Source organism: Tamandua tetradactyla, chromosome 18 (assembly GCF_023851605.1).
Source record: "Tamandua tetradactyla isolate mTamTet1 chromosome 18, mTamTet1.pri, whole genome shotgun sequence".
Lineage (NCBI taxonomy): Eukaryota > Metazoa > Chordata > Mammalia > Pilosa > Myrmecophagidae > Tamandua > Tamandua tetradactyla.
This window is the reverse complement of record NC_135344.1, coordinates 25,390,242-25,414,422: the sequence shown is the minus strand read 5'-3', so window position 1 is coordinate 25,414,422 and position 24,181 is coordinate 25,390,242. Positions and strand designations below refer to the sequence as shown.

Sequence of the window (24,181 nt, the reverse complement as noted above, 5' to 3'; positions counted from 1 at the left end):
TCAGTACATTAGAATAGAAATCCATAACCAGAGCTGTGCTCATCCAAGCAGGGGAAGAAACTAAATTAAATGGTATAAAACAATCTTGGATCAGAGTTTGTGCCAATTCATCTTGATCTAAGGTGTCACACCAGGCTCTCTGTCTGAGCACCTGGGCTAGAGGCAGCCATAGTGAAAATAGATGGAGCTGCGATCATTCATTTGTCAGCTAAGGAGCAAGGCAGCGGTTAGCAATTCCCTTCTGCGGAGGTCAGCTGACAGAACAATCAGTGCAACTGCAGAATAGAGCTTTCCTTTGAACTATTGTTGTGGAGCATGCTCTTGCTGAGGCACGGGGGAGGGGAGCTGGGTTTGCTTCCTGTTTCAAGACTACTGTGTGTAAAGAGTAAAATACACACTGTGTGAATCTAGATGCAATTACATGGATCTTGTGTCTGTTCTTGTACATAAATAAAGTTGTTTTTAAGCACATGTACTGAGAAATAGATTATCAAACTGTTAAATATCACTTTGTCTAGAACTAGGGTCCATTTTCATCCTTCTAAACACAGAGACAGTGGTTATTGATTTTTTTTCTTATTATTATGGTTTAGCTTTTAGCTGCACCTACCCCTTCCCCCTCCCGCCTTAGTTGCCATAACCATCACAGGTCAGAGTCATACTTTGAATCTGTAAGAGCATGTACCTGCTAATACTTTTTAGTAACATTTGCTTTGTCTTTAAAACACTACAAAAATTCAGTGAATAGGAAGAAATATATACTATGGTATCAGATTAGAAGATACTCTTAATGTTACTTAAGTATTTTAAACATTTTAATCTGAGGTTTTTATAAATATGTAATTCACAAAATGTGATTTATCATGACCTTGGATGTTATGGAGTAATTTTGTAACATTGGAGAAACATCTTCCTCCAAAAACAAAGCAGTCTGTGTGTGATTTGAAGTAGACTATACAAAAGAAAGCAAATGTTAAAAATAGGTAATAATTAAAATTTTACATGGAAGAATTAGAATTTTTTAAAGATAAATTGATTATCTTTGGACTCATTGCAGATTTCGTCTTTTTATTCACTGTTTAAAAACTAGTGACAAATTTCTGCACTTTATTTTTTATTAAACTATGAAGTATGACCTGTAGAACGTGAGAAAACAGCAATGGCATACCTTTTTTGTACTCACAATTGCACCAAAATTTTCTTAAGTACTTTAATGCCATTTTTTCACTTAATTATTCCTTTCTACTCTTGAATTCTTGTAATATCACAACATTTCCATTTCTTAGGTTCAGCTAGGTCTTCTTGCCCACATCCAGCTTTCAGCACAAGATAATGAAATTTAAAGTGCATACTAAAAAGTTTCCCAAGCTTTTTTTTTCCTTCAGATTTTGGAAAGGCCATATCTTTTTCTCTTGTCACGAATTTTGTTTTCCTTGATTAGGATTTTTAAGAGAATTCAGGGTATGACATCTCAAGTCTGCCTGCTACCAGAAAAAAATCATTGCTACCAGTGGATGAGATCATCTACCCAGATCTCATCATATATATTGAAGCTGTTCCTTTCTCTGCATCACCTGTTTAAATCCCAAGACCGAATGACCTTAATTTCTCTCCTTGATTTTTACAGTACCCTCCTAATTGATCATCCCACTTCCTCCTCCACTTTCTATGTCCAATATTCTTCACCTTATGCCCAGAGTATTTTTTAAAACTCTAAATCTAATTAGGTCACTCTGTGGCTTACAACTTCCCATCAGTATCTTCCCATTGTTCTTAGGATAAAATTATAATGTGGAGAGGAACAATAGAGCCATGTGTTATCTGACTGTTGTCTGCCCTTCTTGCCCCATTTTCCAATGTTCTCCTTTTGGCTCATAAACTTCCAGTCAAATTACCTATCCTTGAAATAGAAATCATGAAGTTCCTTCATGCTTCGTTCTCTTGTAACCTATCCAGTAACCTATCCATTTCTAATTCCTGTCTAGTTGTCTTTAGGTTCAACAAGGGGCTTTGCTTTTCTTGTCTTTATTAATACATATCGAACATAATGCCAGGCATATGCTAGACCCTCAACACTTACATGTCGAATGACTGAGTGACTGACAGAGTAAATTAACTACTCCCCCCATTGATATTTATTGTTTTCCACCTGAACATTGTACATACCTTCCTTTGGTTGTCCTTAACACCAGTTATTCCTCACCTTACAGTCTGCCTTGCATACTATCACTATCATGATCTTTCTCATAATGAATGTATCTGATGTCATTCAATAACTTTCCATTAACCAAAGGTTAAAATGCCTTAGAAGACCTTTCTTGGTTTGGTACTTCTTTAGTCTCCCCTCTTCTAATCCCCCTGTCTACTCTCCAGTAATATAGAATGACAAAGCCAAAAAAAAAAAGAAAGTAAAAGAAAACTCCTGAAAGTATTCATATGGCCCTGCTGCTAATTTCTCAGTTGTCATACTGAGTTCTGAGAACTATTTGTCTTATTGCTCTGATTAGTGAATAGAGCAGAGAACTGAGAGGCCAGAAAAGCTACATGGATAATATGGATAAGAGCAGAAAGCTGACCTCCAATCAAGATGGCTCTAGAAGTTTACTTTTCTGTGCTGAATATATAGGCATGATGGAGAAAATATACAAATAGAAAACCAAAAAGGTATGAGCTAGGCTCAAGAAAGATAGATACCTCTTAAAGAACTAGAAATGGAATGGTAATGGGTGACTTTCTGGAAGCACGCCTTTGCCTCCTGAGCTAAAGAAGAATTAAAATACACCATAAATAAAGGTTAAAGCCAGGAGCTGGGTTATGTCTTCCTCAGTCATTGCAAAGATGTTGAAAGAATCTGAGTATATTGCTTCCCAGAATGAAATTGAGGTTTTGTTATTTAGGGAGAAGAGGAAAATAGATACTTAGTGTGTGATTGTCAGTGTTAACGATGGTAGGAAATAATGAAAATAAATTAGTTGTGTTCAAACTAAGAACCTCAAAATAAAACAAAATGAAGGAGTGTACCAGTGAGGGGACAGAGAGAAAACTAAAGAAAGTAGGAGGAATAATAAAAATAAGAGCAGAAATTAATGAAAAAAAGAAAGCAAAGAAATAAGATCAATAAAATCAAAACTTTTTTGACAATAATCAATGAAATATCTGTTTCTGACAAACCGAGTAACAAAAACATGAAAAGTAATATTAGAGGATGCACAGAAAACTATTTAAAAGAATCTATAGCAACTGATACAATTGAAATTTTTTAATCATAAAAAATACTATAACTCTGCACCATTGCATTTGAAAATCTACACGAAATAGATCATCCTTTTAGAACTATAAAGCTACCATTGACTCAGGAAAACATAGAAAAGTAATAAATAACTACTGAGAAAATGAATTCATAAAAAGAAAAATTCTTTTCCTCCATCCTTACTCCCATCACCACTCCTAGCCTCCACTGAGACGTGGGCCCTGTGAAGAATCCTATAAACTTTGTTTTATCATCCTGTTTTCAAAGAATAGAAGAGAGAGCAAAAAGGAAAATTATTTAACTCTTTTTTTTTTGAGGCTAATATAGTGTTATACTAAAATCCAATGAATATGGTATATGAATAGAAAAGCATTGACCAATCACATTTGTGGACACAGATGCAAAAAACCCTCTTAGCAAATTTAGTTCAGAATCTGTTTGCCTGCCTTTCTACCTGCCCCCCATCTCTCACCCATGACTGACCATTCATCCATCCAACCAGAGTTTACCCTAGTAGGGCAAGCCTAGATCGAGGTCTGAAAATGTATTAATATAATATTTCAGGTAACACTGATATGATGATATAAATAGATTAAAATATTTGATTTGGTTAGAAATACAGTGACCTTTAGGATAGGAAGGAAGGGGGAATGAGGTCAAGACAAGATGCAATCCACAGTGGGCTTCAGTTGTGTCCATACTGGTCCATTACTTTTTTTTTTTTTTTTGAGATATATTCACATAGCATATATGGTTCATTACTTCTTAGAAAATCTGAAATGTGTGGAAAAACATTAAGGTTTTATAAAGTTAGTTAATTGTGTACATGTATGTCATGATATTTTATAATCTTTTTTATGTAATTTTATGTATGCTTATAACATTGCATAATAAATGCCAAAAAGGAAAGGGTAGATTACTTCTAGAAAGGAGTGTAAGTAGAAAGGAGATAGGATGCAGCAAAGAACCAAGTCTCAGGGAAATTTTGGGAGCACCTTAGTGAGAAAAATGTTAGGAAATGAAATTTAAAGAAGCAGTGTTATATGTTAGGAATGATTTTCTCATAGCCCATTTTTATTATGATACTTTTCACAAACATTTAAAATTGTTTTTCATTATTTTTTGGCTATCAGGTGCTATTTCTTCTGAATTTGAAATTATAATGTACTTTGCCCAGGTTATAAGTAGTTCCTCAGGTCTGGTTGTTTGTCTGCATTCTGGTCTATCTAGACAAAATATTCATCCTTCTCCTCCTTATTGGCTGCTCCCCCGACCCCTAATTTCCCAACAAATGTTCTTTAAGTTTTAAACCCAGCATTTCCTTCTTTGTGAACAGGAAACTTTTTCAAACACTTCTTGAAATCCTGGACTGTTTATTTTCGTGTAACCCAAATATGTGCTCAATAAGGATTTGTTAAATTAGTGGTCAAATTAATAAATGAATGAATGAGCAATCTTTTTTATCAGCTTTATTGAGATATGATTTAGACACTATAATATTCCCCCTTTAAAATGTACAATTCAGTGTTTCTTAATATATGAGAATTATACAAGCATTAGCATAGTCTAATTTTAGAACATTTTTATCATCCCCCAAACCTAGTGCCTATTAGCAATTACTAATGTCACCACCCCGTCTACCACCGGTAACTTCCCCCTCTCCTAGCTCCAGCTCTAGGCAACCACAGATCTATTTTGTGCCTCTATAGATTTCTTTATTCTAGATGTTTCATGTAAATGGAATCATATAATATATGGTCTTTTGTGACTGACATCATTCCCTTAGCATAATATTTTCAAGATTCATCCATGTTGTGACATGTATCAGTACTTTACTCCTTTTTATTGCTGAATAATACTGCATTGTATAGCTATACCACATTTTGTTGTTCCATTCATCAGTTGACGGGCATTGAAATTGTTTCTACCTTTTGTCTACTATAAATAATACAGCTACGTTATCTGTGTACAAGTCTCTGTGTAAACATTTGTTTTCATTTTTTGGTGGGTGGATACCTAGGAGTGGAATTGTTTGAGCATAAGATAACTATATGCTTAACTTTTTGAAGAACTGTCTAACAGTTTTCCAGATGCTGCTACCATTTTCCATTCACACCAGCACTGTGTGAGGGATCCACAATCTCCTGTCCTCAGCAGCAGCCATGCTAGTGGTTGTGGAGTACTGAGTAATGGAACTGACATACTTTCCTATGCTTACTGGAGTTAGATATCTTATGTTGAGAAGTGTCTAAGAGTTCTTTATGTATTCTGGATACGCTCCGTATTAGATTATGATTTGACAATATTTTCTCTCAGTCTATGTGTTGTCTTTTTACTTTCTTGATTGTGTCCATTGAAGCACAAATATTTTTAACAATGAAGTCCAATTTTTATTTATTTTTACTTGCATGTGCTTTTGGTATCATATCTAAGGAATCATTGCCTAAAGCAAGCTTCTGACTTACAGTTATGTTTTCTTTTAAGAGTTCTATAGTTTTATCTTTTATACTTAAGGTTGTGATCAATTTTGAGTTAATTTTGTGTATTTTATGAGGTAGAAGTCCAAATTCATTCTTTTGCATGGAAATAACAAGTTGTCCCAGCACCGTTTTTTTTTTTAAAGACTATTCTTTCTTGAATATCCAATACTAAATTTTAAAAAAATCTTTTTTTTTTTTTTGCAAGGGGTCAGATATTGGTATTTTTTTAATTCATATCCTTATGTTTTGGCTTTCAGGTTGCCTGGCAAGTGCTCCGCAGATGAAAAAAATTTCCACATCTTATGAGGAGAGACGGAAGCAAGCTACCGCTATTGTTTTACTAGGAGTGATAGGAGCTGAATTTGGTGCTGAAATTGAACCTCCTAAACTGTTGACCAGACCTCGAAGTTCCAGTCAAATTCCTGAAGGATTTGGTTTGACTAGTGGTGGATCCAACTACTCACTGGCCAGACATACTTGTAAGTTTTAAAATTTCTAATGCTGAAGTATTGCTTTTCAATATATATTATTTGTCAACAAAATCTTAGAGGATTGAATATATCTCAAGTTTTAGCTCATCTTGCCCTTTAGTTACAGTTACCCCAAGTTGCCTTTTAAAAATTAAAACGTAGTCTTTTAAATGCTTTTCTTAAAATAACAGATTTTGGAACATTGTGTTTTCACAGTTTTCATTAAGATTCTAGTAAAAAAAATTATGAAGCCTTAGATTCAAATTACACCTTATAACTTCTAAAATAATTTCTGAGAAACTATGCAACTTGTTGCCCTGAATATGGTTTGAAAAGTGAGAAGTATGTGTGTGTGTGTGTGTGTGTGTATATATATATATACACACTTGATTTTTGTAATTATTTATGTATGTACTTTTGAAAATAATGTGATGAATTGCCACTGTAATTTCCAAAAATTCCAACAGTTTTTAAATGACTAAAATCTCACATCAGAGCTCAGAGGGCTGATGTCATCCTGCTGCCTTTGTACTTAATCATAGGTAAGAGTATTTTAGAAAGGGGTCTTTGGTACTTCAGCAAGGGAACTCCTTTAGGCAAGGTCCGAAATATTCCTACCGTATCACAAAATAATTTCTACCAAATTGTGTCATTTTGAGGACCAAATATAATCCTGCTGAATGCATTACAGTACGTTCTTTGTAGAATAAAATACAATGTATTCTTTTGGGTCTTTGGGCTTTAAGCAAGGAAAAGAGTTAACATTGTTAATTATGACAGCAAAGAACTTCATTAGACCACTGTCACATATTTTTGCTCTAAAACAAGGAGGAAGTTAGTGGCTTTTATTCATAAAGCCTGCAGTAGCCTTAGCGCCCCTTCTGTAACTATTTTTTTAAAGATTCTTAATTCAACATATATGTTTTAATGGTTGATAATCTCTTGATATCTACTCACCATTGAGAAACAGAGAGGAATAATAAAAACAACATCAATAACAATAAAGTAACTAACTCTTTAGCGTATTTTAGGCTCTTTACATGCATTTAATCCTTGTAACTCATTCAATTCTCATATTGACCCTACAAAGTGGATATCTCCATTATCTGCATTTTATGCTGAAGGCCAGAGGGGCACAGAGACGTTTAATTAACTTGGCAGAGAGCAGACCTCTAGAAAATGGCAGTTTTGTCTCAACCTGGTCTGTTGGTTCCAGAGCCCATGCATATAATCATTAGCCCAACTGCTACCATTCAGTGGCTCCCCATTGAAAAGGGAGGAATCACTAACATATACCATCACTTTATAATTTTAAAAAGTGCTTTGTTTTATATTCTCTTGTTTGATCTTCTTTTGAAGAATTTCTTTGAAATTAAGATTTCTCCTAAGTGGCTCAGTCCAAAAGTAGTAAAACATAAACTTGGATTCAAGCTACTTGTGACCTGAAAACCCATGCCCTTTCCATTCTCCAACTGGGCAACGTCTGCTTTCCCTTTACTGCAGAATAGTACATGCTGGTCACTGCTACGTCTTAAATGTACACAATTTTATTTTTTCTCAAGTTCTTTAAGCACCTTGTTTTCCATTCATAAAGACCTGTTCAAGTCTCACTCTCTCCAGAAAAGGCTCTTTGATTGAGCCCATCTGTCTTATGTCACTCCAAACAGTCCAGGACTTATGTATGTAGTTCCTTGCTTGGAATCTTGGGATTGCAATATTAGAGGTTAATGAAACTTTGTCATGATTTAGTCTGGTGGTTTTCAACCTTTTTGTTCAACATCTCACTGATGAGTATCAAGAAATATCTAAACCATTGCACGGTTTTATGTTGACAGCTAAAACTTAATAGCAAGTTTAAACATTTGCAACAGATACAATTTTGAGGATGTGTGAATATTGAAATATTGAATATTTATTAAAAATGAAACTATTGTCAGTCTTTAAAATGTGATCAATAGAATATTTACCATTACTATTTGATATCATCATCATCCATTTAAATAAAGAACATGAGCAAGTTTTCCTTTAAAAGTTATAAATCTTATATCCTTGAATATTTACCTGTAAGAAAGAAAATTTCTACTCTCACAGTTTAGGGAAGAAGATCATTTACAAATTTAGCACCCAGAAATCAATTTCTTGAAACTACCTGTGTCTTAAAACTGGTCATAACTTTCAAACCTGTTCTTTGAAAAGCCTTAATGGGCTATTTGAAAGGGGGTACCTATTTTGAAGACCACCAGTTTAGTCCAACGTGTAATGCATAATTTCTCAATAGTATTCTTTTATATTTTATACTTAACTGCAAAGCAAAGAAAGTATGAGGGATACTGTGTCAGTATAAGTATCTGGATATAAATGAGGAGCTTCACAAATATTAATACTGCTGATTCATTCCATCCATACCATTGGCTGGTTGTTAGGCAGCTTAGTTTAACATTGTACTAATTGACTAGACTAGTATTCTTATCATTATTTTTTTTTAGCCACAATTTATCTTTACGCAAAATTTGTGAATTAGCTTCTAGATGTTTTTAAAATACAATTTTATTAAGATATATTCATACACCTTACAATTCATCCAAAATATACAATCAGTGGCTCACAGTATCATTGCATAGTTGTGGATTCATCACCATTTTAAATTTTAGAACATTTTCATTGCTCCATAAAAAAAAATAATAATAAAACACAAAACATCCTATAACCCTTATCCCCCGTTACTGATGCCTAGTATTGGTGTGGTACATTTGTTACTGTTGATGAAAAAATATTAAGATATTACTGTCAACTATAGCCCACAGCTTGAAATAGGTGCATTTTCCCCATATACCACTCTATTATTATCTCCTTGTAATAATGCTCTACATATGTTCTGGTTCACAGTCATTGTCCACCCCAAGATTCATTGTGTTATACATTCCCATGTTTTAACCTCCAGCTTTCCTTCTGGTGATGTGCATAACTCTACTTCCCCTTTCCACTACATTCACCCACAATTCAGCACTGTTAATTATACTCACAATAACATACTACTGCTACCTTTATCCATTTCCAAATGTTAGACCTAGTTAAAAATTCTGCACATATTAAGCAACTGCTACCCTTTCTCTAGCCTCATTCTATATCCTGGTAACCTATTCTGAGTGGTTTTTTTTACTGTAGTGATTTCATCGACAAATTGATACACAATAAAATATATAGAAAAACAGCAAACAGGATTTAGGAGAATAGAGGGAATTTATAAAACTGTGATAGAAATAAAAGTTTTTACAGTGATGTCTTTAGAATTTGTAAAGGGAACAAAGGGTCTTAATACTGCTCTTTTGGTTTGTTAAAAGACAGGGAACTGAGCCATGTGTAAAGGGGTGCCATAACATATGTCTGGTATGAGGGATACTGTGTGCCAAATTGTGCCCTGGGGGAGATTTATGCAAAACATTCTAAATAGTTAAGTGTTATAGAACCAAGTTTATTCTTTGAACATTTTGGATAAAGGATCAGATATGGGAAGGGGAAAAGGCAATACTTGTTAGTAAGTTATATTTATGATTCTCACATTAAAAATCAAGACAGATTCTGAGAGGTTTCTTACAAAGGAATAGAATGTAAAAACAAATGATTTGTACCTTTCAGTATCAATTTAAAATGTATAAAATATCTGTAATATTTTCTTCATTTCTTATGCCATACTATTTTTTTTTTAAATCATAAAATATTTTAAAGGTAAATATAGGTTTGCTTTTAACTTCTAGCCCATTACTCAATTTTTTTTCTCCAAAGGTTTTAGGTTCCTTGGTGGTAGATTTGCCTACCACAGTGATTTGGAAGACATTTCGTATTTAAATTGGAATGTTTTGATAAGTTTGTATTTATTAGTTAAATCTGATTTAACTGTTTCCAATCTACTGATCAGAAATAGTCAAGGTATCTAAATATGCCTATACCTTACTTGGACTCATTTAGATCAGTCATGTATAATACTAACCTGTTCTAATGTTAATATGCTGTAAGCCGCTATATGTATTGCCATGTTGTTTGCTTATGTGGCATTTAAAATGCATTACTCCCATAAATTTAATCTTTATGACATCCTATTGAATAAGGTCATTATTATCCTCATTTTGAAATAAGGTCATTAAGATACAGTATTTGATGGACTTTAATTGCTAATCTACTTAGAAGTGTAAATAGTGAGTTCTAACCTTCCTTAGAGGGCCATTCTGTGAAAACACATCATAAAATTTCAGTTAACATTTAATGAGAGGGAAGCATGACACTGATGCCTAACTCAAAGTCATATTTAATTTTATAATGTATTTTATACTTATATTTGAATATAGATTAATCTTTTATAGGTGTTTACATAAAATATCAAAATCACATATTGAAAACAGAGCTGGAAGATGCCAGAGATTGAGATGCATAGACTAGGCCACTCTATTACCTTGTATGCTTGGATAAGTAAAGTCTCTCTGGGTTGCCGTTTTTCCTCTTGCCTAAAATAAAAGCTGAAAACTATTGCCTTTAAAGCCCCTTCTAGGTCCAGTTGATCTCTGCTTTTGAAGTAAAATAGAAAGCTCTTCTGGAAATTCACCTTCTTCATTGCCTTCTCATTTTCCTCTCCATGTAAGGGTGGTTACTGTTTTGTATCATACCAACTCAACTTCATGAGAGATCCTTCTTCATTTTATTATCTACAAATGTGGCATTATTAGAGTATTTTAGGGCATTATTTAGAATAGATCGTTTAATTCATTCTTTCATTTGATCTCTTCCTCTCATTTTATAATTGAGGAATTATGCTGGCATTCAGAGGTGTTTCAATCTGTTAATGCTGCCAGAAATGCAATATTGCTAGAAATGGGTTAGCTTTTATAAAGGAATTTATTACGTTTTAAGCTTACAGTTCTAAGGCCATAAAATGTCCAAACTAAGGCATCTGGAGAAAGACACTTTGACTTTCTTTCATCACCTTTTCTTTCATCAGAAAGGGCTGATGACGTTCGTGGTTTCTCTGTCAGCTGGGAAGGCACATGGCAATGTCTGCTAGTTTTCCTTCTGACTTCTCATTTCAAACAGCTTCCCCAGAGGTATTTTCTTCCTGCATCTCCAAATATTTCTCTCTGTGTTGGCTCTGAAGCTTTTTCCAAAATGGTTGCCTCTGAAAGGATTCCAGTAGGCAGATTAAGACCCACCTAAAATGGGTGAAGACATATCTCCATGGAAACCACTTAATCAGAAGGTCCCACCCACAATTGGAGGGGTCACATCTCTATGGAAACAACTTAATCAAAAGGATCCCCCTACAATATTAAATCAGGATTAAAGAACATAGCTTTTCTGGGGCATAAAACAGTTTCAAACCAGCACAAGGGGCAAATCCCACCTAGGTCACTCATTAGCTTAATTAATTTGGACAAGTATCATAAGTCATTTCCTTAGACTGCCGCTCTGAAACAGATTTGTGTGAAGGTATATTCTTGAATAGCTTTAGGAACATTAAAAAAGCAGATTTGGGCAGAGACAGAGGTTGAATTGTGTTTCAATTGATAGCCTCAGCCAGTCTTTGGGAAACTCTGAAGCTTGGTTGGTCCTTCAAAGTTGTCCCTAATTGGGGCTCAGGGCTTGACCTTTCTATCCACCCTATCAATTAGTCATCTTGGGGGGGCTGTCCTGGGAAAGGGGTGAGGCAGCTCTCCTCATCCTAGGGCAAATCCCTTAGAGGGCTCATGGCCATTGACATTTCCAAGAATTGGGGAAGTGAGTACTTCAGACTTCCATTACAACATGTTACTAACTTATATATGTTCTTATTCCCTCTTTTCTCATAATAGAAATCAAGCAAGGAACTTCCATTTACTGAGCACCCATTTTATTCCAACTCTATACATACCTCTTATTAAAAATATAATTACTGTCTCTTATGCAGATATTTTAATCTAGCACCTAGTACATTACAGGGCACATAAATAATAGCTAATTTTTGAGCATTTATTCTGTGCCAGGTATTCTGTTGCATACTGTGATGGTTTGAAATTATTGTGTACCCCAGAAAAGCCATATTTTAATACTGATCTAATCTTGTGGGGGCAGCCTTTGTTTCTTTTAATCCTGACTCAGCACCATAGGACAGAAACTTTTTGATCACAGAGATGTGACCTGGCCAGTTGTGTATGTGAGCTTTTGCTTAGATGGAGATTGACTCCGCCCATTCAAGATGGGTCTTGATTACTTTACTGGAGTCCTTTAAAAGAAACATTTTGGAGAAAGCTCAGAACTGATGTAGATGTTTGGAAAGTGAGACAAAATAGCCCCGGTGTTAAGCAAGGACTCAGAAATAGGCAGAACCTGAAGAGAAGACATCTGTGGCCCTAGCAAATGCTAAGAGATGAAACCGAGAGTTTTGTCCTGCAGCAGCTAAGCAAAGGCCCACAGACGCTTAGAGAGGAAACCACTGGCATCAGAGGCTGGAAGCAACAGGACAGGAACAAGGACCAGCAGACTCCAGCCATGTGCCTTCCAGATCACCCTTCCTTGAGCAAGATACCTTTCTCTGGATGCCTTCGTTAGGACATATTTATGGCCTTAGAGCTATAAATTTGTAACTTATTAAATTCCCTTTTAAAAAGCCATTCCATTTCTGGTATATTGCATTCTAGCAGCTTAACAAATTAATATACATACCTTATATGTCTTATCTCACTAATCTTCCAATTCTATCAAATAAGTACTAATATTGTTCTCATTTACCAGATGTAAGTACTTTGCTCAGTACTGCCAAACACACTCACTAGAGATTTGTGAAATTGGATTGAGCTTTCATTATGCAGACAATAATTTGAGTGCAAAAATTAAATGTTTGTTTGAGATCATACTGCTAAAAAGTGCAACTCTGGACACAAACACCTGTTTTCCAACTCTAAATCGGTATATTTTTCAGCATTTCATATAGCCTTCTTTTATTATAAACAAGTGAGATTCAGAAGTGGTGCTGTAAGAAAGAGGTAAGAAAGTCTGCAAATACTAAGTCACTAGTAAATAAGAACATCTATTGAATCATTCATATAGCAGTATTCTGGGGCTGTGGAAATACAAATATGAACAAAAGGCACATCTGTGTACTTCCAAAATGGCTTTCCTCTACAGGGCAAAATATTTAGATTTGAGAAAATGAATTTTCCCCACAATGGTGTGATAGTAAAGTTCAGGTGTCAACTTGTCCAGGTGATGGTGCCTAGTTCTGTTGCGCTGGACTTGAATCATTAGCATGTGAAACTCATTTATGGCTGATTACATCTACAGTTGGCTAAGGGGAGTACCTTCCACAATAAGTGGTGTTTAATTTAATTAGCTGGAAGCTTAAAAGAGAGAGGTCAGAGGAGAGCTCAACACAGCACAGCCCAGGCAACTCAGTGTACCTCATTTCAGCACTCACAGCTCAGCCCAGACGTTTGGAGATGCAGAAAGGAATCACCCCCGGAAAGGCCACTGAAACCTAGAAGCCAGGAGAAAAGGCCAGTAGATGTCTCCGTGTGGCTTCCCATGTAACAGAGAGCCTTAGATGAAAGCTAGCTGCTCTTCCTCTGAAGAATAATAAATTTTTAACTAAATAAATCTCCTTATTAAAAGTTGATCCATCTCCAGTGGGTTGCATTCTGGCAGCTTTGGCAAACTAAAATAAATGGTTCTCTAGAAGTACTAATACTTGGGTTCTTAAGCTGGCCAAGTTTCATGTTCTCACTGACAGTTCTTGAACAACGTGATGTGCATTGGTGTTTTTGTTCTGGCCAAAGGATCGACAGATTTCATCAAATTCTCAAAAGAAAGTCATTAAAATATAAAATGGACAAGAACCAGTGCAAGAGTTTGTTGGAATAATTCACTTGCCTGTTATGATTTTTAAAGATACTATAGAGTTGTGTCTTTTGTATTTAGTTCAAATGTAATACCACAAATGAAAACCTCAATTAGATACTACCTAAGGAATATTTTAATTCTATGAGCCTCTCTGTTTAGAATTTTATATTGTTCTGGTTCTGTGTTTGATTTTATTTTGTTATAGCCTACTTTTGGAAAATGATTCCCAAATACTTTGTGTGCTTTCTAAACATGCTTATTTTATTTACTGAATATGTAACTATTAATTGAAGTTGATTTGATTATTTATTCTTAATGATTTTATTTCCTAAATTTTGAAGTAAGAAAGTTAAGCCTTTATAAACAAAACCAGGGATAGTTGCAAGTTATGAAAAAAAGTAGAAATAAATATGAGAAAGCGTAGATGCCACTTACAAGGATAAGCACCCATGAAAAAAATGGATATTTTCACCATTCACGCACAGTCATCAGGTTGTATTCCTGAGCTTCCTCTTGAGGCCATAGAGATGGCATTTCTGTTTGCTTTCCCACATGTTTCTGATATGTCCTGGCACTCTGAAATAATCCTACCTTCACAACTGGATTCTACTCTTCTTCACCTTGTTAGTTCGCCTTTTCAGTGCACTAACTCAGCATTCCATGTTGTTTACCACCATCTCTTATTTGTAACCTTTGAAAATCATCCTGGTCATTTATACCACTTGGCTTTCGTTGCCATCAAAGCTAATATGTGTAGAACAGTGATTCTTCTTTCTGGCTATACATATGTTTTAAAAACACAAGTGTTTGGGCTTTACCCTGGAGGGCCTATTCAGAAAATCTGGGGTCCAGGTATTTGTGTCATTCTTCACATGTAATTTTGATGTGTTTCCAGGGTAGAGAAACCCTGTAGACTAGGAACTCCTGTATGGTTATTTTTTTTTTATTATTATTTTTTTTTTTTTATTTTTTATTAACGGAAAAAAAAAAAAAGAAATTAACACAACATTTAGAAATCATACCATTCTACATATGCACTCAGTAATTCTTAACATCATCACATAGATGCATGATCATTGTTTCTTAGTACATTTGCATCGGTTTAGAGGAACTAGCAACACAACAGAAAAAGATATAAAATGTTAATATAAAGAAAAGAAATAAAAGTAGTAGTAATAGTAAAAAACAACAACAACAAACAAACCAACAAGCAAACAAAAACAAAAAAAACCCTATAGCTCAGATGCAGCTTCATTCAGTATTTTAACATGATTACTTTACAATTAGGTATTATTGTGCTGTCCATTTTTGAGTTTTTGTATCTAGTCCTGTTGCACAGTCTGTATCCCTTCAGCTTCAATTACCCATTGTCTTACCCTGTTTCTAACTCCTGCTGAACTCTGTTACCAATGACATATTTCAAGTTTATTCTCGAATGTCTGTTCACATCAGTGGGACCATACAGTATTTGTCCTTTAGTTTTTGGCTGGATTCACTCAGCATAATATTCTCTAGGTCCATCCATGTTATTACATGGTTCATAAGTTTATCTTGTCTTAAAGCTGCATAATATTCCATCGTATGTATATACCACAGTTTGTTTAGCCACTCTTCTGTTGATGGAGATTTTGGCTGTTTCCATCTCTTTGCAATTGCAAACAACGCTGCTATAAACATTGGTGTGCAAATGTCCGTTTGTGTCTTTGCCCTTAAGTCCTTTGAGTAGATACCTAGCAATGGTATTGCTGGGTCGTATGGCAATTCTATATTCAGCTTTTTGAGGAACCGCCAAACTGCCTTCCACAGTGGTTGCACCCTTTGACATTCCCACCAACAGTGGATAAGTGTGCCTCTTTCTCCGCATCCTCTCCAGCACTTGTCATTTTCTGTTTTGTTGATAATGGCCATTCTGGTGGGTGTGAGATGATATCTCATTGTGGTTTTGATTTGCATTTCTCTAATGGCCAGGGACATTGAGCATCTCTTCATGTGCCTCTTGGCCATCCGTATTTCTTCTTCTGGTAGGTGTCTGTTTAAGTCTTTTTCCCATTTTGTAATTGGGTTGGCTGTCTTTTTGTTGTTGAGTTGAATAATCTCTTTATAAATTCTGGATACTAGACCTTTATCTGATATGTCGTTTCCAAATGTTGTCTCCCATTGTGTAGGCTGTCTTTCTACTTTCTTGATGAAGTTCTCTGATGCACAAAAGTGTTTAATTTTGAGGAGCTCCCATTTATTTATTTCCTTCTTCAGTGTTCTTGCTTTAGGTTTAAGGTCCATAAAACCACCTCCAGTTGTAAGATCCATAAGATATCTCCCAACATTTTCCTCTATCTGTTTTATGGTCTTAGACCTAATGTTTAGATCTTTGATCCATTTTGAGTTAACTTTTGTATAGGGTGTGAGAGATGGGTCTTTTTTCATTCTTTTGCATATGGATATCCAGTTCTCTAGGCACCATTTATTGAAGAGACTGCTCTGTCCCAGGTGAGTTGGCTTGACTGCCTTATCAAAGATCAAATGTCCATAGATGAGAGGGTCTATATCTGAGCACTCTATTCGATTCCATTGGTCGATATATCTATCTTTATGCCAATACCATGCTGTTTTGACCACTGTGGCTTCATAGTATGCCTTAAAGTCAGGCAGCGCGAGACCTCCAGCTTCGTTTTTTTTCCTCAAGATGTTTTTAGCAATTCGGGGCACCCTGCCCTTCCAGATAAATTTGCTTATTGGTTTTTCTATTTCTGAAAAATAAGTTGTTGGGATTTTGATTGGTATTGCATTGAATCTGTAAATCAATTTAGGTAGGATTGACATCTTAACTATATTTAGTCTTCCAATCCATGAACACGGTATGCCCTTCCATCTATTTAGGTCTTCTGTGATTTCTTTTAACAGTTTTTTGTAGTTTTCTTTATATAGGTTTTTTGTCTCTTTGGTTAATTTATTTTGTCTCTTTGGTTAAATTTTATTCTTTTAGTTGCGATTGTAAATGGGATTCGTTTCTTGATTTCCGCCTCAGCTTGCTCATTACTAGTGTATAGAAAAGCTACCGATTTTTGAATGTTGATCTTGTAGCCTGCTACTTTGCTGTACTCATTTATTAGCTCTAGTAATTTTGTTGTGGATTTTTCTGGGTTTTCTACATATAGTATCATATCGTCTGCAAACAGTGATAGTTTTACTTCTTCCTTTCCTATTTTGATGCCTTGTATTTCTTTTTCTTGCCTAATTGCTCTGGCTAGAACTTCCAACACAATGTTGAATAATAGTGGTGATAGTGGACATCCTTGTCTTGTTCCTGATCTTAGGGGGAAAGTTTTCAATTTTTCCCCATTGAGGATGATATTAGCTGTGGGTTTTTCATATATTCCCTCTATCATTTTAAGGAAGTTCCCTTGTATTCCTATCTTTTGAAGTGTTTTCAGCAGGAAAGGATGTTGAATCTTGTCGAATGCCTTCTCTGCATCAATTGAGATGATCATGTGATTTTTCTGCTTTGATTTGTTGATATGGTGTATTACATTAATTGATTTTCTTATGTTGAACCATCCTTGCATACCTGGGATGAATCCTACTTGGTCATGATGTATAATTCTTTTAATGTGCTGTTGGATACGATTTGCTAGAATTTTATTGAGGATTTTTGCATCTGTATTCATTAGAGAGATTGGTCTGTAGTTTTCTTTTTTTGTAATATCTTTGCCTGGTTTTGGTATGAGGGTGATGTTGGCTTCATAGAATGAATTAGGTAGTTTTCCCTCCACTTCGATTATGTTGAAGAGTTTGAGGAGAGTAGGTACTAATTCTTTCTGGAATGTTTGATAGAATTCACATGTGAAGCCGTCTGGTCCTGGACTTTTCTTTTTAGGGAGCTTTTGAATAACTAATTCAATCTCTTTACTTGTGATTGGTTTGTTGAGGTCGTCTATTTCTTCTTGAGTCAAAGTTGGTTGTTCATGTCTTTCCAGGAACCTGTCCATTTCTTCTAAATTGTTGTATTTATTAGCGTAAAGTTGTTCATAGTATCCTGTTATTACCTCCTTTATTTCTGTGAGGTCAGTAGTTATGTCTCCTCTTTCATTTCTAATCTTATTTATTTGCATCCTCTCTCTTCTTCTTTTTGTCAATCTTGCTAAGGGCCCATCAATCTTGTTGATTTTCTCATAGAACCAACTTCTGGTCTTATTGATTTTCTCTATTGTTTTCATGTTTTCAATTTCATTTATTTCTGCTCTAACCTTTGTTATTTCTTTCCTTTTGCTTGCTTTGGGATTAGTTTGCTGTTCTTTCTCCAGTTCTTCCAAGTGGACAGTTAATTCCTGCATTTTTGCCTTTTCTTCTTTTCTGATAAAGGCATTTAGGGCAATAAATTTCCCTCTTAGCACTGCCTTTGCTGCGTCCCATAAGTTTTGATATGTTGTATCTTCATTTTCATTTGCCTCTAGGTATTTACTAATTTCTCTTGCAATTTCTTCTTTGACCCACTTGTTGTTTAAGAGTGTGTTGTTGAGCCTCCATGTATTTATGAATTTTCTGGCCCTCCGCCTATTATTGATTTCCAACTTCATTCCTTTATGATCCGACAAAGTGTTGTGTATGATTTCAATATTTTTAAATTTGTTAAGACTTGCTTTGTGACCCAGCATATGGTCTATCTTTGAGAATGATCCATGAGCACTTGAAAAAAAGGTGTATCCTGCTGTTGTGGGATGTAATGTCCTATAAATGTCTGTTAAGTCAAGTTCATTTATAGTAATATTCAGGTTCTCTATTTCTTTATTGATCCTCTGTGTAGATGTTCTGTCCATTGATGAGAGTGGTGAATTGAAGTCTCCAACTATTATGGTATATGTGTCTATTTCCCTCTTCAGTGTTTGCAGTGTATTCCTCACGTATTTTGGCGCATTCTGGTTCGGTGCGTAAATATTTATGATTGTTATGTCTTCTTGCTTAATTGTTCCTTTTAATAGTATATAGTGTCCTTCTTTGTCTCTTTTAACTGTTTTACATTTGAAGTCTAATTTGTTGGATATTAGTATAGCCACTCCTGCTCTTTTCTGGTTGTTGTTTGCATGAAATATCTTTTCCCAACCTTTCACTTTCAACCTATATTTATCTTTGGGTCTAAGATGTGTTTCCTGTAGACAGCATATAGAAGGATCCTGTTTTTTAATCCATTCTGCCAGTCTATGTCTTTTAATTGGGGAATTCAGTCCATTGACATTTAGAGTTATTACTGTTTGGATAATATTTTCCTCTACCATTTTGCCTTTTGTATTATATATATCATATCTGACTTTCCTTCTTTCTACACTTTTCTCCATGTCTCTCTCTTCTGTCTTTTTGTATCTGACTCTAGTGCTTCCTTTAGTATTTCTTGCAGAGCTGGTCTCTTGGTCACAAATTCTCTTAGTGACTTTTTGTCTGAGAATGTTTTAATTTCTCCCTCATTTTTGAAGGACAATTTTGCTGGATATAGGAGTCTTGGCTGGCAGTTTTTCTCTTTTAGTAACTTAAATATATCATCCCACTGTCTTCTAGCTTCCATGGTTTCTGCTGAGAAATCTACACATAGTCTTATTGGGTTTCCCTTGTATGTGACGGATTGTTTTTCTCTCGCTGCCTTCAAGATCCTCTCTTTCTCTTTGACCTCTGACATTCTAACTAGTAAGTGTCTTGGGGAACGCCTATTTGTGTCTAATCTCTTTGGGGTGCGCTGCACTTCTTGGATCTGTAATGTTAGGTCTTTCATAAGAGTTGGGAAATTTTCAGTGATAATTTCTTCCATTAGTTTTTCTCCTCCTTTTCCCTTCTCTTCTCCTTCTGGGATACCCACTACACGTATATTTGTACGGTTCACATTGTCCTTGAGTTCCCTGATACCTTGTTCAAATTTTTCCATTCTTTTCCGGATAGTTTCTGTTTCTTTTTGGAATTCAGATGTTTCATCCTCCAAATCACTAATTCTATCTTCTGTTTCTTTAAATCTGTCATTGTAGGTATCCATTGTTTTTTCCATCTTTTCTACTCTATCTTTCACTTCCATAAGTTCTGTGATTTGTTTTTTCAGTTTTTCTATTTCTTCTTTATGTTCAGCCCATGTCTTCTTCATGTCCTCCCTCAATTTATCGATTTCATTTTTGAAGAGGTTTTCCATTTCTGTTCGTATATTCAGCATTAGTTGTTTCAGCTCCTGTATCTCATTTGAACTATTGGTTTCTTCGTTTGACTGGGCCATATGTTCAATTTTCTGAGCGTGATCCGTTATCTTCTGCTGGCGTCTGGGCATTTAGTCAGATTTCCCCGGGTGTTCGACCCCACAGCTTGAAAGATTTTTCTGCGCAATCTCTGGGTTCTGTTCTTCCTATCCTGCCCAGTAGGTGGCGCTCGTGGCACACGCCTGTCTGTGGGTTCCACCAGCGAAAGTTGCTGTGGGTCCCTCAACTCTGGAAAACTCTCGCCGTAGGGGAGGTTCGGCAACCTAAGCGTCTTGGAAGAATGCCAGCCGGCCCGGGGTTCCAAACGTGGGGAGGGTCGCCGGCCGTCGCAGCACAGGAGAGCGTCCGGCCAAATTAGCCAGTCGGCACGGGGCACCAAGCGTGGCGGGAGGGCGCCAGCTGTCGCAGCCCGGGAGAGTACACTGTTCCCAGCCGACGGGGGAGTCACGTGTTTGGAAGGGATCCCCCGGTCACTGTTCTCCGCAGTCTGGGGGTTTCCGACCCAACTATCTCAGTTGTTCCGGGGGGCCTCGTGTGGTGGGGGCACCAGCCGCCGCGGCCTAAGGGGACTGCCTGTCCAATTCTACCAGCTGGCCCAGGAAGGTGGAAGGGAGGGACTCCGGTCGCTTGTCGTCCCACCCAGGAAAGCCCGTGCCCCTTGGTGATCTCACCGGAGCTGGTTCTCCCAGATAGTCAGCCGTTCCAGGATGGGGTCCGCTGTCCCTTTGATCTCCGTCGTGGCTCCGGGAGCTGCTCTGTATTATCTCCACTCCCCCAGTAGCTGTTCTGGAGGAGGAAAGGTGAGGGCGGCAAGGCTGTCGAGGCTGGTGGCGGAGGAGCACGGTGAAGGCGGGGGAAGAGGGCACCGTGGTGGTTGGAGAGCAGCCGGAGCAGGCGGAGAAAGAGAGGGGAGAAGGAGGTCGGGCGGCTCGGCTGCTGCGGGGCTTGGGCGCCGCGCGGCGGGCCGGCGGAGAAAGAGAGGGGAGAAGGAGGTCGGGCGGCTCGGCTGCTGCGGGGCTTGGGCGCCGCGCGGCGGGCCGGCGGAGAAAGAGAGGGGAGAAGGAGGTCGGGCGGCTCGGCTGCTGCGGGGCTTGGGCGCCGCGCGGCGGGCCGGCGGAGAAAGAGAGGGGAGAAGGAGGTCGGGCGGCTCGGCTGCTGCGGGGCTTGGGCGCCGCGCGGCGGGCCGGCGGAGAAAGAGAGGGGAGAAGGAGGTCGGGCGGCTCGGCTGCTGCGGGGCTTGGGCGCCGCGCGGCGGGCCGGCGGAGAAAGAGAGGGGAGAAGGAGGTCGGGCGGCTCGGCTGCTGCGGGGCGTGGGCGCCGCGCGGCGGGCCGGCGGAGAAAGAGAGGGGAGAAGGAGGTCTGTATGGTTATTTTTAATCCGGTGTTCTAAAATAGTTTTGATCATTAAACTGCCATAAATGCACAAACTGTAACTCTTCCTTACATTTTCAAATGGAAGAGATAATGGGAGCTGGTCAAAATAAATAAATGACATTTGTACTACTCTCAGAGCTAATTATTTAGATTGTTCACCCTTCTCATTGGAATGACATTATTCTGGTACCAGATTGCTTGGATTTAAACCAGATCACCACTTACTTGCTGTGTGGCCTTAAGCACTTTGTGCCTCAGTTTCCTTAACTAAAAAAAATGGAAATAATAGCACCCAGCTCATAGAGTTGCTGTGAGGATTAAATGAATTAATGTATGTAAAGTGCTTAGAAAGAATCCTGACATGCAAGTACTTTATAAATGTTAGCTGTTATTGTAGTTGTTAATAAAAATGTTTGGGGGGATGAGGAAAGGAAATAGCTCTTTATAAAGCATCTGCCTGTACTGGGACATTTAAATGTATTTTTAAAATCTACTTTTTTAATCTTCCCATGAACTTTGAGAAGTAGGTATTACTATAAACATTTTATAGATAAGTGAACTGATTCTCATAAAAATTAACTTCCTTAAGATTAACTGAATATGTCTGCATCTAAATGTCTTTTATTTTCTGAGCTCATATTTTTCTCTTTCTCTTCTATTACTCATACTGATTCCTACTGTTTATGGTAAGACTCATTAGTTCCCAGAAGATAGAGGGTTTACGTAAAAATGCAGTTTTATTTGGCCACAGTATTATACATATGCTTAAATAAAACACTAAGTATTTCTGTAACTATTTGTTTGTAGTTGGCTATAAATATATATTTTTACACCTTGTTTCTTATTTTAACTATGTCAGCATGTCTTAATCTCAGATCAGATGGAAATTTTTACTATTCATTTGTTTTCACTTGTAAATAATTTATGTTGTATAACAGATTTTTTTATTTTTTACTCAGATCTGACACTTGCATTATAGACCCTGTCTCGATGATGTAATCCATCCTTGTTCTCCAAAAATAACCTTAATTTGCAATCATTTTTCTGTTTTCCCTCCTATAGGTACCTAATACCAGCTCGCTATGCAACAGCTATTTTTACATATAACTCACTCTCTATACATATTCAACTTTGTAGACTTGTATTATTTTAAATATACGTACTCTGTAGACCAAAAATTGACAAACCATGGACCAGACCTGGCCCCCTGTCTGTTTTTGTAAATGAAGTTTTATTGGAACATAGGCCTACCCATTGTTTAAATATAGTCTATGAATGTTTCACTCCATAATAACAGAGTTGAGTAGGTGCTACAGAGATATATGGCCTGCCAAAGCCAAAAATATTTGCCATCTATTTACAGAAAAGTTTGCTGAACCTGCTATAGATAATTTGAAAAATTTCTTAGTTGTCCTTTCCTGCCATGTAATATAAAGGGACTTTGAGATCACTGATAAAACTAAGCTAATTTAGTGACTAAATATATCTGCTGCAGCTTGAGATTTACATTCTTATATGAATTTAAATAGTTCCAAGACTTCGTAACTAGTTTTTTGGTCTAGAATGTGTTACCACACAGTATAAGGCTTTTATGCCAACCATCCAAAGTATATACTGTTTAACTTTATTTAGTTTTCAATTTTAGTTCAATTTTCAATTTCCTTGATTCCTTGTCACTGTGATGCCTGAGTAATAGATTCAATGGCAGCTTTAGCATTATATTGCCAGTGATAATCCACCCACCCCTCTTTTTTTTTGCCTTGCACAGGCCATTCCTATTTCTCTTGATATGAAGTTGTCTAACAGCTCTAAAGAATGATTCCTGCTGATTTGTATGTCTTAATGTATCTGTGCTCTAGGATCTCTGTAATTAACCTACTTAAGTTTCTATAAATTCAAACAATTTTGTATGAGAGAGGAACAAAGGAAAATATCTGGTCTAACCCTTCTAAAGCTGTAGAATTTTTGATGGTTCTCTTAGGAAGCCTTTCAATAAGAAATGAACAGAGACATTTTGTGAACTTGTTTTTAGATTCCCTGCTATGTCCTCAGAAAACACAATTTCCAAGACTGTATTGAATCACAGGAAGTCCAAACCTGTTTTATTTCTTTACAACTTTAACCTGCATGGTCAATACATTAAGTGCTGGTAAACTTCTTGGTACCACCCAATTCAGCTGGTACTTTCCAGAGCCTGAGTCCAATAGAGGATCCAAATGCTTGTATGCAGTCAATATAGAGTTCTTTCCTTCTACCTTTGGTTTTTTTTTTTATTATTATTAATTAAAAAAAATTAACTAACACAACATTTAGAAATCATTCCATTCTACATATGCAATCAGTAATTCTTAATATCATCACATAGGTATATGGTCATCATTTCTCAGTACATATGCATCGATTTAAAGAAAGAAATAGCAAGACAACAGAAAAAGAAATAAAGTGATAACACAGAGAGAAAACAAAAATAAAAATAAAAAGTACAAAAATATATAAGAGAAAAAAAAAAACTATAGCTCAGAT

General features: G+C 36.5%; 1 protein-coding gene across 1 annotated transcript in view; it reads left to right on the top strand.

The window, feature by feature from the left end:
* The window catches only part of WDR7 (WD repeat domain 7), a 494,499-nt gene that overhangs the window by 307,990 nt on the left and 162,328 nt on the right, over positions 1–24,181 (top strand). Inside the window, 1 exon segment of the mRNA XM_077135381.1 lies at positions 5,988–6,209. Coding sequence (XP_076991496.1) covers positions 5,988–6,209 — 222 coding nt within the window.